We start from the raw sequence: 17,458 nt of genomic DNA, 5'->3' as shown, positions 1-17,458 counted from the left end.
CTGTGCCCATTGGGGATGCCAACATGGTAGCAGCTTTACAGGTATGCCACAGTGCCAGTAGAAATTCCTAAAGCATTGTGGGATTGTTGTTTAAATAAAATATCTTAATATGTAATATACAGCATTCTCATTAATTAAAAAGATGATTTCCACTGAGGTTAGCTCCAACAATCTTTTGGAATGAAATATGGAATAATTGAGGAACTAAGAGTATAATTTGTTCAGTAGATAACAATAAATTCTAAAAGGAAGTTGATCTAGTAGCAATAAATTAATATATTGTCTTATTTAAAAATCTGGCAAAAAACCACTGGACAAATTTTTTTTAAAGATAAGATGGTTCTGTTTATCAGAAAACAGATATTTAGTGTACTTGAAACTTAAATGATAATTATCTGATTAATTAAAGCCTGCATTAAATCTTCGCCAGGATTTTCCCTGACAAGAAAATTTAAATATCTGTCAGTCTTATTTCAAAATTATATACCCTGAACTACAGAATAGTAAGGAATGTCTTCAATATCAGCTCCTCATCCAATGCCTTCTTACTGCAAGCTTCGATGAAAATCACAACACAGTAAGAGTGTAACCCAGGAAGATATTTTGTTAGAAAGTATTGTAACTCATATTTACCAAGGATATAAGACATTCCAAAGACTCTTAATGACACGTTGCTTGTACTAGACTGTTAAATCTTTTCAACATGTGTTCTCTGTGTTTTACTGATAGGAATCTGAAGACACAGCGGCCAAGTCAGTGGGTTACTATCACACTTCTACCAAGTGCTAAAGCCAGGATTTGAAGTTGGACTCAGGAGCCAGGGTCTTTTTTTTAAAAATTTTACAATCATATATGTATAGAGGAGGAGAGACAGAGAGGAAGATCTTCCGTCTATTGATTCACTCCCTAAGCGGCCGCAGTTGCTGGAGCTGCACTGATCCAAAGCCAGGAGCCTCTTCCAGGTCTCCCACGCAGGTGCAGGGTCCCAAGGTTTTGGGCCATCCTGGACTGCTTTCCCAGGCCACAAGCAGGGAGCTGGGTGGGAAGCAGTCTGCTGGGAATAGAACCGGTGCCCATATGGGATCCAGGAAGTATGAGGTGATGACTTTAGCTGTTAGGCCACTGTACCGGGCTCGAAACCAGGGCCTTAGTGCTGGCTTGGGAGCCAGTTGAACTGACTTTCAGGTGACCTAACTTGATATAGGAATGATTCTTAGAGCACTTACAGAAACAGTGGCTTACACATTTCTTAGGGGTGAATGAAAGGTATTTAGATTTATGCCTTTGATCTAGTTTGAATTGTTTGAATTTACTTTGCTATTTGGTCTTAAGTAAAGAGCTAACTCTTTTGTTTTGCATCTGGATATCTGGTTATCTCTGTGACATCTATTGAGGACACCATTCTTTCTTCCATTAGATAAAGTTGGCATCTTCTTAAAAAAAGAGATTTACCAAATATACTCATTGCTAAATCCTATGTCCCATTAGATCTGTATGTTTTTCCTTCTGTCAGCACTATGGATTTAACTACTATAACTTTGCAATAGGTTTTGAAATAGAAGTATGAGTCTTCTTTGTTTTTTTAAAAAATATTATAACACTTTAGGGCCCCTTAAAAGTTCACGCCAATTTGAGGATAGACTATTTCATATCTGGAAAGAACACAGTAGGACCTTGACATAGAATGTGTGACATTTGATCATTCTAATAATGAGTTTTCTAATTCATATATATGGGATAGCTTTCCATTTATTGAGGTCTTTAACATTCTTGTTTCAGTGTGTATGTCTTGAACTTCCTTGGTTTGCGTCATTTCCAAGCTTTTTAATCCTTTTGACATTACTTTAAATTATTTTCTTAACTGTGTTTCTGGATTGGGATGCCTTTTGTAATATATTTGTAAAGGAATCTCTAAATATACAAAGCCAGTGTATGCAGGCCCTTATGATCTGTGGAAATGTAGGACTGCCTCGAGCGTGCCATAGGCGTGGGGACTGTACGCCAGGGCCTACTGGGGATTTGCTGAATGAAAGGGTGACAGACTGCTAAGGAATGAGCTTGAGTCAATTTTTACACCTAACCAATCCACTAGTTTCATTCACATATTTTGATAAATCATATTTTGGTATAAAATATTTTTGCTTTCACTTATTTCACAATATTTTCATATTTTTTATAAATCATTTTTCAATTCAGTTGTTTAGGAGTACATTTTTAAATTTCTCCACATTCGTGAATTTCCCAAATTTCTCTGTTGATGATTTATAATGTTTCCAGTTTTGTCAGCAAAGATGTTTGGCATAATTTGAATCTTTTAAAAATGATTGTTTTTTATGCTCTAGTTTCAGATATATCCTGGAGAATATTCCCTCACTTTAAGCTTTTCCCCTATTACCAAATCCACATTTGCTACCTAGGGTAAGTGAAAGCAAAAATATTTTATATCAAAATATGATTTATCAAAATATGTGAATGAAACTAGTGGATTGGTTAGCTGTAAAAATTGACTTGAACATTTGGGGAAATGATCTCAAACTAAGGGCCTAATCTTCCACCTTATGAAACTAGCAGGTGGGGGGCAAGGGAGCAAAAAAGAAAAGATGCAGCAAGCAAGTAGGAGGAAGGAAGTATCAAAAAACAGCATGTGTGTTCAATAAACAGAAAGTAGAAAAAAAAAACTTAGAGAAAATTGATAAACCAAAAGTTTGCTCTTTGCAAAAATCAATTAAGATTGATAAGCTTTAAGGAAGAGTAACCTGACCTACAAAAAAAAAAGCGGGGGGGGGAGAATTACTCAAATAACACACAAAAATATAGGACAAAAGAGCTGATATCATTACTGTTCCTACAGAAATTAAAAGAAATTTAAGAGAATACTATGAAGGACCAATTAGATGACTTATATCAAATTGAAAAATTATTAGAAAGGCAAAAATGACCAGAACTGAGTAAAAAAAATTTGAAAATCTGTATGTATGTAGAAATTGAGTTGTACTTATAAAAAATTTTCCCTAAAAGAGAAAGCAAGGCTCAGACTTCTTCAATTGTGAATTCTACTACACATTTAAAGAAGTCTTGAAATCAAGAAATCTTCCCAAACACCAGGAGAATATTCCCAACTTTTTCTAAGAAACCAGTATTGCCCTAATACCCAAACCAGACCAGTACTTTACAAGAGAAAAACTGCAGAATACCTATGACATTGGCCCAGAACTCTCAACAAAATACAAACTAGGTATATCTAGCAGGATATTTTGCCCATTCCCAAGTGTTATCTACAAGAATGCAGTTTATTTAACATATGTATGTTGATGTAAACACAGAATATAGAACAAAAAAGGCATCTATAGATCATCTGAACTGAAGCAGAAAATTCAATATTTTTTCATCATATAATCACTCAAAACTTAGGAACAGATTGGTATATCCTAAGCTTCATAATGGACATCAACAAAACAAACAAAACAAAACAAAACAAAAACCCCTAGAGCTAATGACGTACTTAATGGTAAAAGATTTTTCTTGAGTCAAAAGTGAAACAATATTTGCTCTTGCGACTTCTGTTTGTTTTTATAATTGAAGTTGCAGCTGGGGCTGATAGTGAATAAAGAGAAACAAAAGTCATCTGAATTGGGAAGGAAAAGAAAATTTTGATGTTTTTGCTTAGAGATGACACATTGATCTTGTTCATAGAAAATCTGAAGAAAACCACTTCAATAGAATGTATGAATGAGTCCACAAAGCTGTGAGACATTAAGACCACTGTTCATCTCATTGTTTCTATACAATAACAGTGACAGCCTCTGTAGAAAGAAATTAGGTTCATAATAGTGAAAAGACAAATAGGAACACTTAATGAAAGTGTAAGATTTATATACTGATAATTGTAAACACTGCTGAAAGAAAACAAAGGTTTACATAATTGGAATACTTAATACTGTGAATATCGCAACACCTTCCATACTGAGCTACAGACTTAATGAAATTCAAGTCAAAGTTGCAGCTTTTCATTTTCTTTAAGGAAATTGATAAGCTAGTGCTAAAATTTACATGCAATGCAAATAACTCATGATCTTCAAAAAGCAAATAGAGTTCTCACTTCCCAATTTCAAAACTTACTTCAGTGCTACAGTAATCAAGAAAGCCTGGTATTGGCATGACTTCATGAACAGTGTTGACAGTCCATGAATAAAACCTCCTGTTTAGGGCAGATTGATTTTTATAACTCAGTCTTAGTATAAGTGTTGCCAAGACAGGGAAAGAGTGTTTGAACTGCTGACTAAGGTACCCTTGTCCTATATTTGAGTGCCTGAGTTCAATTCCTGACTCTATTTCCTGATACCAGCTCTCTGCAGATGCAGACCTGGGGTAGCACTGGCATGGGTAAAGAACTTAGATCCCTGCCATCACACGGGAGGTCCCTCCCAACTCCTAGCTCCAGCCTCAACTTTGGCAAGAATTTTAGGAGAGAAGCCGTAGGTCAGTGATCGAGCTACACTGTCTCCCTCTGTGTCTTGATGTGTCTGTCAAAGAAAAACTTCACAACAGGATTCTGCGAGACAGTTCAAGCATATGTTGTGACCAAGTGTTCTTTTTTTCTCAGTTTTACTGATTTTTTTGGAAAGGCAAAATAACATGGAGAAAGGGAGAAACAAGAAAAGCCTGCTCCCATCTGCTGGTTCACTCCCAAAATCTTGCAGCAGCCGGGGCTGGGTGAGGTTGAAAGCAGGAGTCTGGAACACCCAGTGGGTCACTGCAAGGGAGGAAGGAACTGTCTATTGCTGCTTTCTCGTGTGAATTAGCAAGGAGCCAGATTAAAAGTAGGGCAGTCAGGACTTGAACACTTGCATCACAGACAGTGGCTTAACCCACTGTGCCAACAATCCTGGCTCCAGTCTGCTAATTTCCTGATCAATATGCCATGTGATTTCAATGGAGAAAGAATCATGTTTTTCCTAAGTGGTGCTTTAACACATCAAAATATGAATTTGGATCCCTTCCTCACAACAACATGGAAGTTAAACCAGAGCAGAAGATAGACCTACTATAAGTTAAATCAGTAAAACTCAATAAAGAGTAAATCTTTATGACTTTTATACAGTGACTTATTAAGTATGATGTAAAGAGTAGCAGTGTCAAAACAGAATTTAGTTAACTGAATTTAATCAAAGTTAATGTTTTTTTTTTTCACAGTAAAAATCACCATAGAGACCCAGGAATTCCATTTCTGTGTATACACCTATGTGAAATAAACACATATGCCAAAGAAACCTTAGGATACATAGATGATCATCATTAGTAACATTTATAAAGTTTGAGAGTTGATATGTCCACCCACTGATAAAAGGTAAATCAAATTTCTTTTACCAAGTAAAATATTACTTGGCAGTAAAAAGTGATTAAGTACCAATACATGATACATGATGAATGCACTTCAGAAACATTTTGTTAATGACCTCCATGGCTATCATGATGCCATTTACACAAAATGTTTATAAAGGGCGAATCCATAGTGACGGATAAAGAGATGAGCTTTGCCTGGGGCTGCAGGTCGGAATAGGCAGTGACTACAAATAACTCAGAAGGAAAAGTAAAGTGGGGTGGGCAAGGGCTTTGCTTTTGAGGTGACAGAAATGTTCAGAGAGTAGAACTTTCTATTTTACCATATCATTACTTTAAAGAATTTATTTATACATCCTACCCTCAGGTTCACAACAAGTATGTGAAAATTAATACAAAATCATTCACAAGAATTGTTTTAGATTTTTTAATTGTATGATATATAAATTATATACACATAGAGCTATTTTACAATGAAGATAGAGTAGCTGAGAAAACAGCCAAACATTTTTAAAGTTTTATTGATTTTTGTTTATTTGAAGTGTGGAGAGACAGAGCGGGAGAGCTTTTTTAAATTTATTATTATTTTTTTAATTGGAAAGTCAGATATACTGAAAGGAGGAGATAGAGAAAGATCTTTTGTCAGTTGACTTACTCTCCAAGTGGCTGCCATGGCTGGTGCTGCGCTGATCCAAAGCCAGGAGCCTGGAGCCTCTTCTGGGTCTCCTATGCAGATGAAGGGTCCCAAGGCTTTGGGCCTTCTTCAACTACTTTCCCAGACCACAAGCAGGGAGCTAGATGGGAAGCAGGGCCTCCAAGATTAGAACCGGAGCCCATATGAGATCCCGGCTCATGAAGGCAAGGACTTTAGTGCTAGGCTACCTCGCCAGCCAAGAGTTGTGCCTTCCCCTCACCCCATAAATACCTGCAACTGGGGTGAGCCAAGCCTGAGCCAGGAGTTCACAACGTGGAGAGCCACATGGGCGGCAGGGCTCCAATACCCGAGCCGTCATCTGCTGCTTTCCAGGCCTGCATTGACAGGGTCGGGACTGCAAAACAGGATGCAGGTGTTCCAGGCAGTGTTTCCACCATGTGCCAAAGGCCTGTTCCCAGAAACTTCAGTAAGGATGGCAGGGATGTATGTGGCTGCTATAGGTGCGGTAAGAGCAAAGCGATTTTAAAAGGGGGAAAGACATTGCCTGTAACAAAGTCCAGCAAGGCACAGAGATTGTAAACCAGACCAAGATTTAAAAGTAAAATTTGAGGAAAAACATGAACAGGAATGAGGATCTTTTTTCTATGAAAGAAAGATCTGGAAAATTATATATGCATACACACACGTATAGGCTGAAGAGAAAATATGTAGGGAACAATTAAAAATTAGATATAGAAAATATAGAATGTAAAATAAAATATACCAAAATAGGTATAGAAAAAATACATAGCAAATATCTATGGAAAGAAGAAAAAAGTAGCAGATCACATTTGGTAGCCTATGATTTTCTGGATGCTGGAAAAGGCAAAATAGCGCGTTCCAGTGATGAATCTGATTACTTCAGGATCAAGATGACAAGTTCAGAGAAAAAAAATCAGAATAAAAAGGCTGACAACACAAATAAAAGGATTCTGTAAACACTTGGCCTCAGCTGAGTTTAAATCAAAATTTAGAAAGCAGTTAGTGGTCAGGGTTCTTTCTCTCCAGTAGCATTATCCTTCCTTGAAACAACTAGTACATCTCATTTTCTTCACAGTTGAACACAGAAGTGCAGGTTTAACCACTTGTGAAAAACTCAACACACTTTGGGTATGTCTGTGACAAAATAGTACATTTCAAGATGTAAACCTTGTTTTTGGAGTCCAAATCAGCCCATCAGAGTGACTAGTTTTCAAAAGGATTTTAAGCAGTGCTAGGCCCCTTGTAGAACTCAGAAGAGGGGCTAAGCCTTGCCAAGCTCGCTTGCACAACGGGAGCCCTCTGATGCTATCAGAAAACGCCACTGCCTCGGCGGTTTAGAAACACCACCAACGTATTTCCCACAGTTCCGCACTGTGGACTGAGATCTGGATGCCCACACGGTTGGGCTGTGGGGACACATGCAGGTAGCTTTTCATTCTAGGAAGGAGGGCTTGAAACGCCTGGGCAAACTCTCACAGGAAGTCAAACTGAATAGTAGCTATCAAAAGTGATAGCTCTGTTTTCATTTGTGTCTGAATGGCAGACCGACTGGGGAACCCTCGTGGCGACAGAGCTGGCCAGGACTGGAGTCCCGGATTGCCATTCTTAGCAGCTCCTCATCCCACGACCAACTTGCACCACTTCCCTCCCTCAAGGCGAACACGCCAACTGCGGGCCAGTGTTCGCAAGCTCATTTCGGGCTCCCAAATGGCAAGCCCGTCCCCGGCCTCCCGGAGGACCCACTACCCGGTAGCCCGACTCCCCGTCCCCGGAGGGCCGACACTCCGCCCGCGGGGCCTCGACAGCCCACACTCCGCCCTGGGGGACCGGGCGGCCCCACTCCCCGCCCGGGGGACCCAGGCGGCCCCACTCCCCGCCCGGGGACCCAGGCGGCCCCACTCCCCGCCCTAAGGCCCTGGAGGGCCCGCTCCCCGCCCGGGGACCCAGGCGGCCCCACTCCCCGCCCTAAGGCCCTGGAGGGCCCGCTCCCCGCCCGGGGACCCAGGCGGCCCCACTCCCCGCCCTAAGGCCCTTCTCCCCCAGCAATCCTGAAAGTCCGGTCTGTCCCGGACGGGGCGGGCCGGGCCGGGGCGGGGCAGGGCGGGGCAGGCCTGCTCCACCGGAGCCCGGCGGGCGGGGGGAGTGAGCCTCCAGGACCCGCCCCGCTGGTCTAAAAACCTCCGACCTTCCGACCCTGAGTCTGCTCCGGGGAGCATGCACTTCCTTGGCAAGCAAAGTTGTTCCCGACCGCGGGTTTAGAATCGGCAGAATAAACTTTTGAAAAACTTGTGTCCCCGCCGCGTCCCCCCCCGCCCGGCGCGTCTTTGCTCGGTGGTCCGCCCCGGGGCCGTGAGAGGGTCGCCCCCTGCTCCCACCCGCGCCCCGCTGTGAGGCGCGCCGAGCCACCGCCCCCGGTCGGGGCCGACGAGCGGGGGGCCGAAGAGCCGGGCGGCCGACACGCTTCCCGTGGCGACGGCCGCAGAAACCGACGACCGCTGCGGCCCCTGGCCCGCGCGGCCTGCCCCGCGACAGCATGGACTACTTGACCACGTTCACGGGCAAGAGCGGGCGCCTCCTGCGGGGCACGGCTAACCGCCTGTGGGGCTTCGGGGGCGGCGGCGAAGCCCGGCAGGTGCGCTTCGAGGATTACCTGAGGGAGCCCGCCCAGGGGGACCCCGGGTGCCGGACTCCACCGCACCGCCCCCCGGCGCCATCCCGCCCGGAGGGTCCCGGCGAACCCACCCTTCGTAAGTGTCCCTGGAGGCTGACCTGGAGGCAGGGCAGTTGTGAGGGAGCCAGCAAGACAGGGGTGAGGGAGGAGGGGGACGGGGTGAGGGAGGAGGGGGTCGGGGGGAGGGAGGAGGGGGGCAGGGGTGAGGGAGGAGGGGGTCGGGGTGAGGGAGGAGGGGGTCGGGGTGAGGGAGGAGGGGGTCGGGGTGAGGGAGGAGGGGGCAGAGGTGAGGGAGGAAGGGACGGGGGGAGGGAGGAGGGAAAGCAGGACGAGTTTGGCTCTGGGGATATTGAAGTGAGTGGTGACTCTTCCTGCCTTGCTCCTATAGACTCAACCCCTGTCAGAGATTTTAAGGGAAGACTCGGTTCTTTTGCCCTCTTCTTCTGGGACGTGAATATTTTGAGTTAGTTATGACGTCTTTCAGTTTTTTGAAACACGAAGAGCGCGGTTGGGGTCGCTTTTGCTATTTGCCAAGTGTTCAGATTCACTTCCTGACTTAGAAACCCAGCGCTGCTTTGGGAAAGGAAATGGTTTGACTTTGCACTGGGACGGCTTGGCTCTTTCATCCTGTGCTCGGAGACATTGTCTGTTGTCTCAGTCCTGTTGTCTCCGAGACATCAGCATCTAGAAACTGTTTCCGTTGGTGCTGAGCGTTGTGTAGGTTTTCTTTCATCACAGTGGCCAGTGCAGTCTTTTCTTTTTGTATCAGTCATAATGGCTTGAAAATGGTAGTTTACAGATTTTTTAAAGCACTGCATAATGCATGTTTTTTTCGAATCTCTGGCTTCCTTTTAGGTAAATATGTAGCAAATCTAAGTGTAACTTACATCTTACTGTTTCCTGTTGCTTGTTTCATGTGTGTTTTGGGGTTAGGAGAGTGTATGAGCATTAGCAAGTTTAGAAAACGGAGAAAAGGGCAAAACTAACTCCAGGTTTGCCCATCATTTCAAGGCCGTGAGGACATCTCTGTGTGCGGGTATGGCTAGCGTGATTCACTTTAGTAACATCTCCTTACTGTGTGTAAAGTATCTTCTGTCTTGAGAATTTCTGCGATCCTGAGTAAGGAGGTGGTAACCCCTGTCCTGTCTCCTTATTCCCCTCCCCTCAGGCATGAACCAGGTGCAGAGCCCTTTTAAAAATGTGTGACCAGAGATGAGGAAGGAGTTTTTAAAGTGTTTGCATGAAGGACTTTTAAACAATAGTTTTAAGTTGCTTAACTGAAAATGTTTGATTTGTCCCCGGCCTCTAGATAGATGAGAACTATATGGGGAAACTTAACCAGCAGGAATAGGATGAACTAGACTCCAACATTTACATTCCAGCCATTCACTCAAGAAACATTTAGAACACACAGCTCTGACACTTCGGAAAGCAGCTTCCAGAAATGCACACGTTTCTGTGGAAGCTGCCTTGTGAATTGCTCGCACATGCTGTAATATTTACGGTGCTTCCGGTAGTAGAGAGGCCTTGTGACGGAGGACCACAGTCAAATGACCAAGTGTATCCTAGCGGTAACTTCCTGGGAGTATGAGTTTCTTATCTCTTTGCATAAGCGTCTTCTGGTTTGTGAATGAGGCTGATTGTTAGTATCTAAGGGCCTCGGTTCTACAGTTTTTTTTTCTTCTGCCTCAGTTTTGGCTGCAGGGTTGCTTTTTGTCTTGGTGTCCTTGAGCGAGTGTCTGGCTGTGGAGGCTTTCCTCTTGTTTGTGCCTGTGACTGAAGGCTCTTGTCAGTTTCTTAGTGACAGCTGTGGCCGTGGCCACGGACAGATGTTTGCACACTTGTTGATTGACTGCCCTCCAAGACACTCCTCGGTGGTGAGCTTGCCTCTCAGTATCTGTGCAGTAATGGTGTTGATGAAACACTTCGACCCTGAAAGACGGAGGATAATCCACGTACAACTTTGGCCAAGTGTTTCTGATTTTACTCTTTCCGGATAAACAAGCCCCTTCCTGAGCCGTTGGTAACACTGCTTTCCTAGGTGGCCACTTCGACACCTCGCAGTGGATGCCGGCTCCACTGTTGCACTCCTGAGGAAATGCATAACGATTCAGACATATGAAAGAGATTATCACCTCAAGATTTAGTTAATAGTAATTGGAAAGGAATTTTGAATTTTACAATGCAATCCGTGTTTCTGCTTCCAGAGAATATTATGATTTGATTAAAAGTTTTATTTTTGTGAAGTATAGCTCTCTCATTTTGGAATTTGTAGCCTATGTAGTAGCTTTTAAAGGTATTCACTTTATAATGTTGCATAATGTAGATTTACAAGATATATGTTCAGCTTAAGATCTCACTGTAATGTAAGCATGAAGTAGTTTTTGTAGTAAACTGAACTTACATATCAACTCTGTTTTCCTACTTGGATACAGGATCCATTCAGTGCAACTTAATCCTATTTGAAATATCTTTTCATTTGCTTTTAAACAATTTAAATAGTATTTGTCAGTCATTTCAGGCCCAGTCCTTTCAAAATTTCAGTTTCATATTCACTTGAAGCCTTGGCCTGTTTGCCCTGCCCCTGCTTCCCTGCTCCGGTCCAGGTTAGTCTGCCTCTCACAGACCCACGCCTCCCTCCCCTGCCATGTGCGGCGGTGTTCCCTGTGACGGGTGCAGGAGGCAGGTGCTGGTCTTCCTGCTTCCCTGGGGAAAGGTGATGGTGATGGACAGAGGTGGATGTAGCAGAGAAGAGTTCTGTTCAAGTGGCTGCTCCTGTGTGTGTAGAAATTTTGTAATTTTGAATGTGGGCCTTTGGCAGCCTTTACTTTCCAACTGTAGACTTTAGGTGAGAGTGGTCGAATTGGACGTCTAAGAATGTTCTGTTTCATAGCCTACTAGGGTTACATGTCTGGGGAGTAGCATGCATGAATAAAGTGGGCATGTAACACATTTTGTTATCTGAATTATGTTATATATGTTACAAAAGGGCTTTTTTTTTTCACGTTTTATTTAATTGAAAGGCAGAAAGACAGGTCTTCAGTCTGCTGTTTGCTTCCCCAGTGCCTACAGCAGCTAGGACTGGCCAGGCTGAAGCTAGGAGCCTGGAACTCAGTTTCTGTTTCCCATCGGAGGGGCATGGATCCACCTGCTTAAGCCATCTCCTGTTGCTAGCAGGGTGCACATTAGCAGGAAGTTGGAGTCAATAAAGGACCTGGACTCAAATCAGGCCCTCCATTGGGATGCAAGTGGCTTGGGCAGTCCGAGCCAAGTGTCCCTCCCAGTTAATGGTTTTCAAATTGGTGATTATCTCTGATGTATCTGTTTGGTAAGTTTCTAATTTCAAGTGAGTTTCTTCTTACCTGGGTATTTTTATTTTTACCTCTCAGCTGGCTAAGGTATTTTATGAGATTGTTTAGTGATTGGGTCTGTGGAAGTATACAGAGGTGAAATTTAGAAGTTTATGTTGTTTTTCAAGGAATTTATAATCAGAACAAAGCCATAAAGTGTACTGTATTGACTTGGGGCTTTGATTACTCATTACAACATTCTGGGGCACTGTTAATTTCCTTTTACATTGACAGCAAGAAAATCCCGTGTTGCTGAATACAGGATTGTTGAAGGGGAGGCCTGCGATTAGCTTTCTGGTTACTGCTTCATTCTTGATAATTATAGAAAATGGGTAAAGTTGATTCTTGAATTTTAGGGCTTTTATTAAGTAAAGTCAGAATGACTTTAACACTAATGCCAGCACAGTACTGATAGCCGAGGGCTTCAGAAGTCGGTAGGAAAAAAATGTAATTTAAAGATATTTATTTTGGATTAAAAACTGTTTGAATTCATCTATCTTCGTAACAAGCATTTTCTGTGTGTATTTTGAATGTCACTTGTGCAGGACATAAGCCAAACAAAGGGAGAACTTCCATCCAGGGCGGGAGGATCTGGCTAGCGTTTACGTGGTGCTGTTGAGAGTATTGTATAGTTTTATATTCAGGAGTTGTTTATTGCTGGACATTTTTATTTCATATTTTTGGACCATGTCTGACCGTGGGTCACTGAATCCATGGAACCTGAAGCTGCTGCTGTGTGAGGGGAGAGGACTACGGAGTCAGAAGGTCCCTTCTGCGCATGCCTGCAGGCAGACGTTGGGAGACTGTTACCTCGGCTTGTTCACTGAGCTTAGGACAGCATCGGAGCATGTTTGGAGGTTAAATTGCGTGTTGTACAGAAAGGCCCAAGTTTGTTTTTTGTTCTAGCAGTCAATCAAGTAGTTCAAATGAATGTGTGGCTATGTGGTTAATCTGCCCTGAGGCATGGGTTTTAGATGATGGACTGTGAATTTTAGATTGTAGTCAAAAACCTAGATTTTAGATTTCTTTACATTTTAGATTCTATTTGATAGAAACTTTTGTGATGATGGGATTTTTTCTTTTTCAAGAGAATTTGTTTTTATTTAAAAGGCAAAGTTACAGAGAGCCGAGAGATCTTCCATCTGCTGGTTCACTCTGCACAAATGGTGGCAGCGGTTGGAGCTGAACAGTCTGAAACCAGGAGCTTCTTCTGGGCCTCTCGAGGTGCTAAGTCCCAGAGATTTGGGCCATGCTCTGTTGCTTTTCCAGGCTGTAAGCAGACACAGGATCAGAAGTGGAGCAGCCAGCACACAAACTGACCCAACACCCACAGGGGACAGCAATGCTGCAGGCAGAGGCTTAGCCTACTTTGATGTGGCATAAGCCCTGATGGAAATTGTCTTTATATGTGATTGTTCAGTATGATAGCCACTAGGTAAGTCTGAGCATTGAGCCTAGTGCAAATGAGGAAATGAGTTGAGGAATTTGATTGTGGATTTTTATACCTATACTTCCCTATATGGTACCAACTAGGGTGAAAGGATAAAGTTTATTAAGGTAATTATTTAGTGAAGTATATATAGTAAAGCACAGCAGGGACTGTGACAATGGGATCTTGCAGCGGAGGAGAGAAATGGGGTCCAGCTCCAAATGCTACATGTGCAAGTGGAAATATTGCCACGGAAGGCAGTGGGAATAGGTGGGATGGATGGCCATTTACTAAGAGGTAGCAATAGTAATAAGGGGCATTTGGGCTAAACTAGCCTGTCTGGCTTCTGGCTGAAATAGGTTAGGGAATTGGACTCCCTGAGGGCCTTGTAAGATGAGAAAACTAATCAGATACCCAGGGAGTGGAGATTCATGCTAAATGGACTTGTCAGGGTTCTTGCTCAAACTGAATTCTACAAGGAAATGAATAGTTCCAGCAGGCTGGCTAAAGTTTAACTCAAAAAGTGTTTGAGGACGACATGTGCACATCAGCTTAAGCTGCCACTTGTAAAGTGGCATCCTCCAGTCTGGCTTCTTGTTACTATACCTGGGAAGCAGTGGATGATTGCCCGAATATCTGGGCCCCTGGCATTCATGTGCAAGAACTGGGTGAAATTCTTGGCTGGTGAATTTTACTTGGCTCATCTCTGGTTGGTGTTGCCATTTAGGGAGTGAACCAGCAAATGAAAGATCTCTGTGGCCCAGCGTCAGGATCGCTTATAACTCTGGTTCATATCCCGGCTGCTTCACTTCCCATCCAGCTCTCTGCTATCACCTGGGGAAGCAGTAGAGGATGGCCCAAAGCTTTGGCACCCTGCACCCACATGAGAGACCCAGACAAAGCTCCTGACTTTAAAACTCTAGCTGTCATAGCCATTTGGGTGGTGAACCAGCAGATGGAAGATGTTTCTGTCTCTCCGCTTTGTATATCTGATCTGTCTTTTCAGTAAAATCAAATAAACTTAAAAAAAAAGAAAGCTTTTTTTTTATTATTATTAATTACATTGCATTATGTGACACAATGTTATGAGCAGCACTGGGATTCTTTCTTCTTCTGTCATCCTGCCTTCCAAATAAATGGATTAATTAAAATAATCATAAGCAGTCTGTTGTTAGACACAGACTTTTAAAAATAGCCCTTACTTGTGTTTTTAAAAGTCAAAATTACCGAGCGAGCAGAGACGGAGATCTTCCATCCACTGGTTTTCTTTGTAGATGCCTGTAGCAGCCAGTGCTAGGCCAGGCAGAAGCCAGAAGTCTGGAACCCCTTGCTGATCTCCTGTGTGTATGTTGGGGCCAAGCATGTAGGGCACCTTCCTCTGTATTTCCCCAAAGCATTAGCTTTGAGAGCTGGATTGGAAGTGGAGTGGCCACGATACTGGACTCTGGCACTCATTTGTATACTAGTGTCACAGGCAGCATCTTTACACACTATGCTACAGTGACAGCCCTACATGGGCTCTGCTTATAAAGATTTTTTTTCGGGGGGGGGGGGGAAGGTATCAGTTTCATTAAAACATTTTTGAGCAACAAAGAAAACACAATACACACGTGTTTCAGAAATTCCACCATTCCCCCAAATTTCCACAGTGGCAAGAGAGGGAGGCAGAAGTCTGGGAACTCAATGCAGATCTCCCCTGGTGGGCGGTGAGAACTGAATCACAGGAGGCTTACTGCTGCCCCACATGGCATGCATTGGCAGGAAGCTGGCCGCTGGAGTGCGGCTGCCATCACCACCACCAGCAGAAACCGCTAGGCTAAAAGCCTTCTCACAGAAAGCTATCAGTGTGCATACTGTTAGATTCGCCCACCACCAGGGAAAGAGTAATTCAGCCATGTATGTAGAAAGAATTTAGATGGCCTTTATTTCAGGGAACCACAGTCACGGGCTTCCCTTCCCTGTGCAGCAGAAAGACACATGAAGGAGTGGGCTCCAGAGGAAGAAGAGCGTGGAAGAGACGGGAGGGGCTTTTAAAACTCGCCTAGACACAGAAGCCAGAACTGGGGTTGCCTCTGCGCTTATTTGGTGGGGGGATATGGGCTTGTACCCCTCATTGGTGCAACCGTGGTTTCATAGCCTGAGGGCCTGCCAGAATTCCACCATCCTTCCTGGCTTGGCTGGAAGCAAACTCCTCCTCTGGTTATGGTGGTAGCCAGCAGATACATGTGACTTTTTACTGTGTTTGGATAAATACAGCTTTCACTATGTTTAAATCTTGCTCAATTTTAGGTTTTTAGGTTAGTCTTTTAGAGATTTTTTTTCTTTTAAAATATTTAGTTAGGATGTCATTTTATCAATTCAGTACAGTTTTTACATGAAGTATATAGATGAGGTTAATACTGCAAAACATAAACTGAAAATGGGAATTTAATATTGGTGAGAAGTGTTCAAATGCAATGACTATTCTTGGCAATCTATAATTGTAATCAAGTGTGTTCATGTGTGAAAGCATATGTTCAATTTGTTCTGTACAAACTAGCAGTAATTTATTATGCTGAGAAGAGATGATTTATGGTAGCAGATCAAAATATTTGTGTGAAGACCAATGGTATGCTCTTTCAGACTTACTTTGGTTAATGTATCTTCAAATGTATTTTTGAAAATATTTGCAACATTAAATATATTATGATTAAATGTTTTAAAAGAAATGTATCACCATTGAGTTCTTATGCTGACAGATACTTATATTTTGAATTGCCTTGCATTTATTATATTAGGTCATGCAGATCAGTCCCCAAAGCAAGCGCAAAAGGAGGACAGTTCCTTTTTTAACAAGGGTTTTTAGAGCCGAAAGTCCCAGGACGAAAGCTGTCTTAGTGGATGCGATATTCCAAGGAAACTCCTAACAGCGGTCCTTACTAATAGTCTGAAAGAAAATGAATTTAATAGGAATTTTGCTTCATTTCTTTTTAGACACTGGCCAAAAGAAGACCCTAGACAAGAAAGATGGGAGACGAATGTCTTTTCAGAAGCCTAAAGGGACAATTGAGTACACTGTAAGTTGCTTGTTTTTGGAAAACTAGCTTGTCTTTATAATAGTTTTAGTTGATTTTCTTCTTATTAATATATCTTGAGTAGTTGCTTTATTTTGAAAATCTGTACTTTTTGTAACATTTATTAGTAATAATAATTAAGTTCTTAGTTGTGTTTTTTCTTGTAAGAGGTGATTTTTTTTCCCTTGAAGAGATACAAAGATTTATTCCAATAAATCCTAACTTAATATAGCTGCTAATTTCTTGGAAATCATGTTTCCGATGCTACAATTCTTTTTATTAGGAGTAACTGTAATAAAAAATATTTACTTCTTTAGAAATGTGATCCTCATCATATTTCCAGCAATACTAATAATGGCTAATGAAATACTTAAAGAATAAGTTGACACTAATATTCTAGAAAAGCCTCTGGTACTGCATCATTGCATTCACTTATTGCTAAGTTTTTTAAACTCTAAAAGTAGAGTTGTTTGTTTCCTTGTGTTCTGGAATGACCTTCAAATCTTCATTCAATTGATTTTTCACATTACTGGCTGCTAAGGGATACTCAAGTAAGAATTATTTTGATGAGTGAGATGCTTCATGTAATTTTAGTTTATTTTATAGTATTAATATGTTGTATAGCAGTTACTTGATCTGTGTGTTGTTATTTTGTGTTTAATGTAACTGTTAAGGAGAAAACAGTAGTTTTAAACATTTAGCATTTGTGTCATAACATAGTTTCATTTGCATCATCAATATTTTTTGTGAATCCTTAACATTGAACAAATCATAAAAATTTTGTTATGCTGTTTTCATATACTATGTAACTGACAACTTGGATTTTTAAGTATTTTTTTTAAAGGTTAAAAACCGGAAAATTTTGGATAGGATTAAATTTACTAGCATCAAAAGAATATTAAATGTTATTGTAAACTTAAATTGAGCATAAGTGTACCT

General features: G+C 42.1%; 1 protein-coding gene across 6 annotated transcripts in view; it reads left to right on the top strand.

Moving 5' to 3' along the window:
• Positions 1 to 17,458, top strand: part of OXR1 (oxidation resistance 1) — a 188,336-nt gene that overhangs the window by 112,683 nt on the left and 58,195 nt on the right. For 2 of the 6 annotated variants that reach the window (XM_040979423.1, XM_040979422.1), the window contains exon 2: positions 16,440 to 16,522. In XM_040979423.1, the coding sequence (XP_040835357.1) occupies positions 16,484 to 16,522 (39 nt within the window). In that variant the 5' untranslated portion in view covers positions 16,440 to 16,483. Of the gene's footprint in view, positions 1 to 8,271; positions 8,764 to 16,439; positions 16,523 to 17,458 lie in introns of those variants that run through there. The other 4 variants (XM_040979419.1, XM_040979418.1, XM_040979421.1 and 1 more) reach the window with 4 other exon arrangements.

This window comes from Ochotona curzoniae, unplaced genomic scaffold (genome assembly GCF_017591425.1).
Source record: "Ochotona curzoniae isolate NIBS_2020 unplaced genomic scaffold, NIBS_Ocur_1.0 contig_3190, whole genome shotgun sequence".
NCBI lineage: Eukaryota > Metazoa > Chordata > Mammalia > Lagomorpha > Ochotonidae > Ochotona > Ochotona curzoniae.
This window is presented reverse-complemented; position numbering and strand designations above follow the sequence as displayed.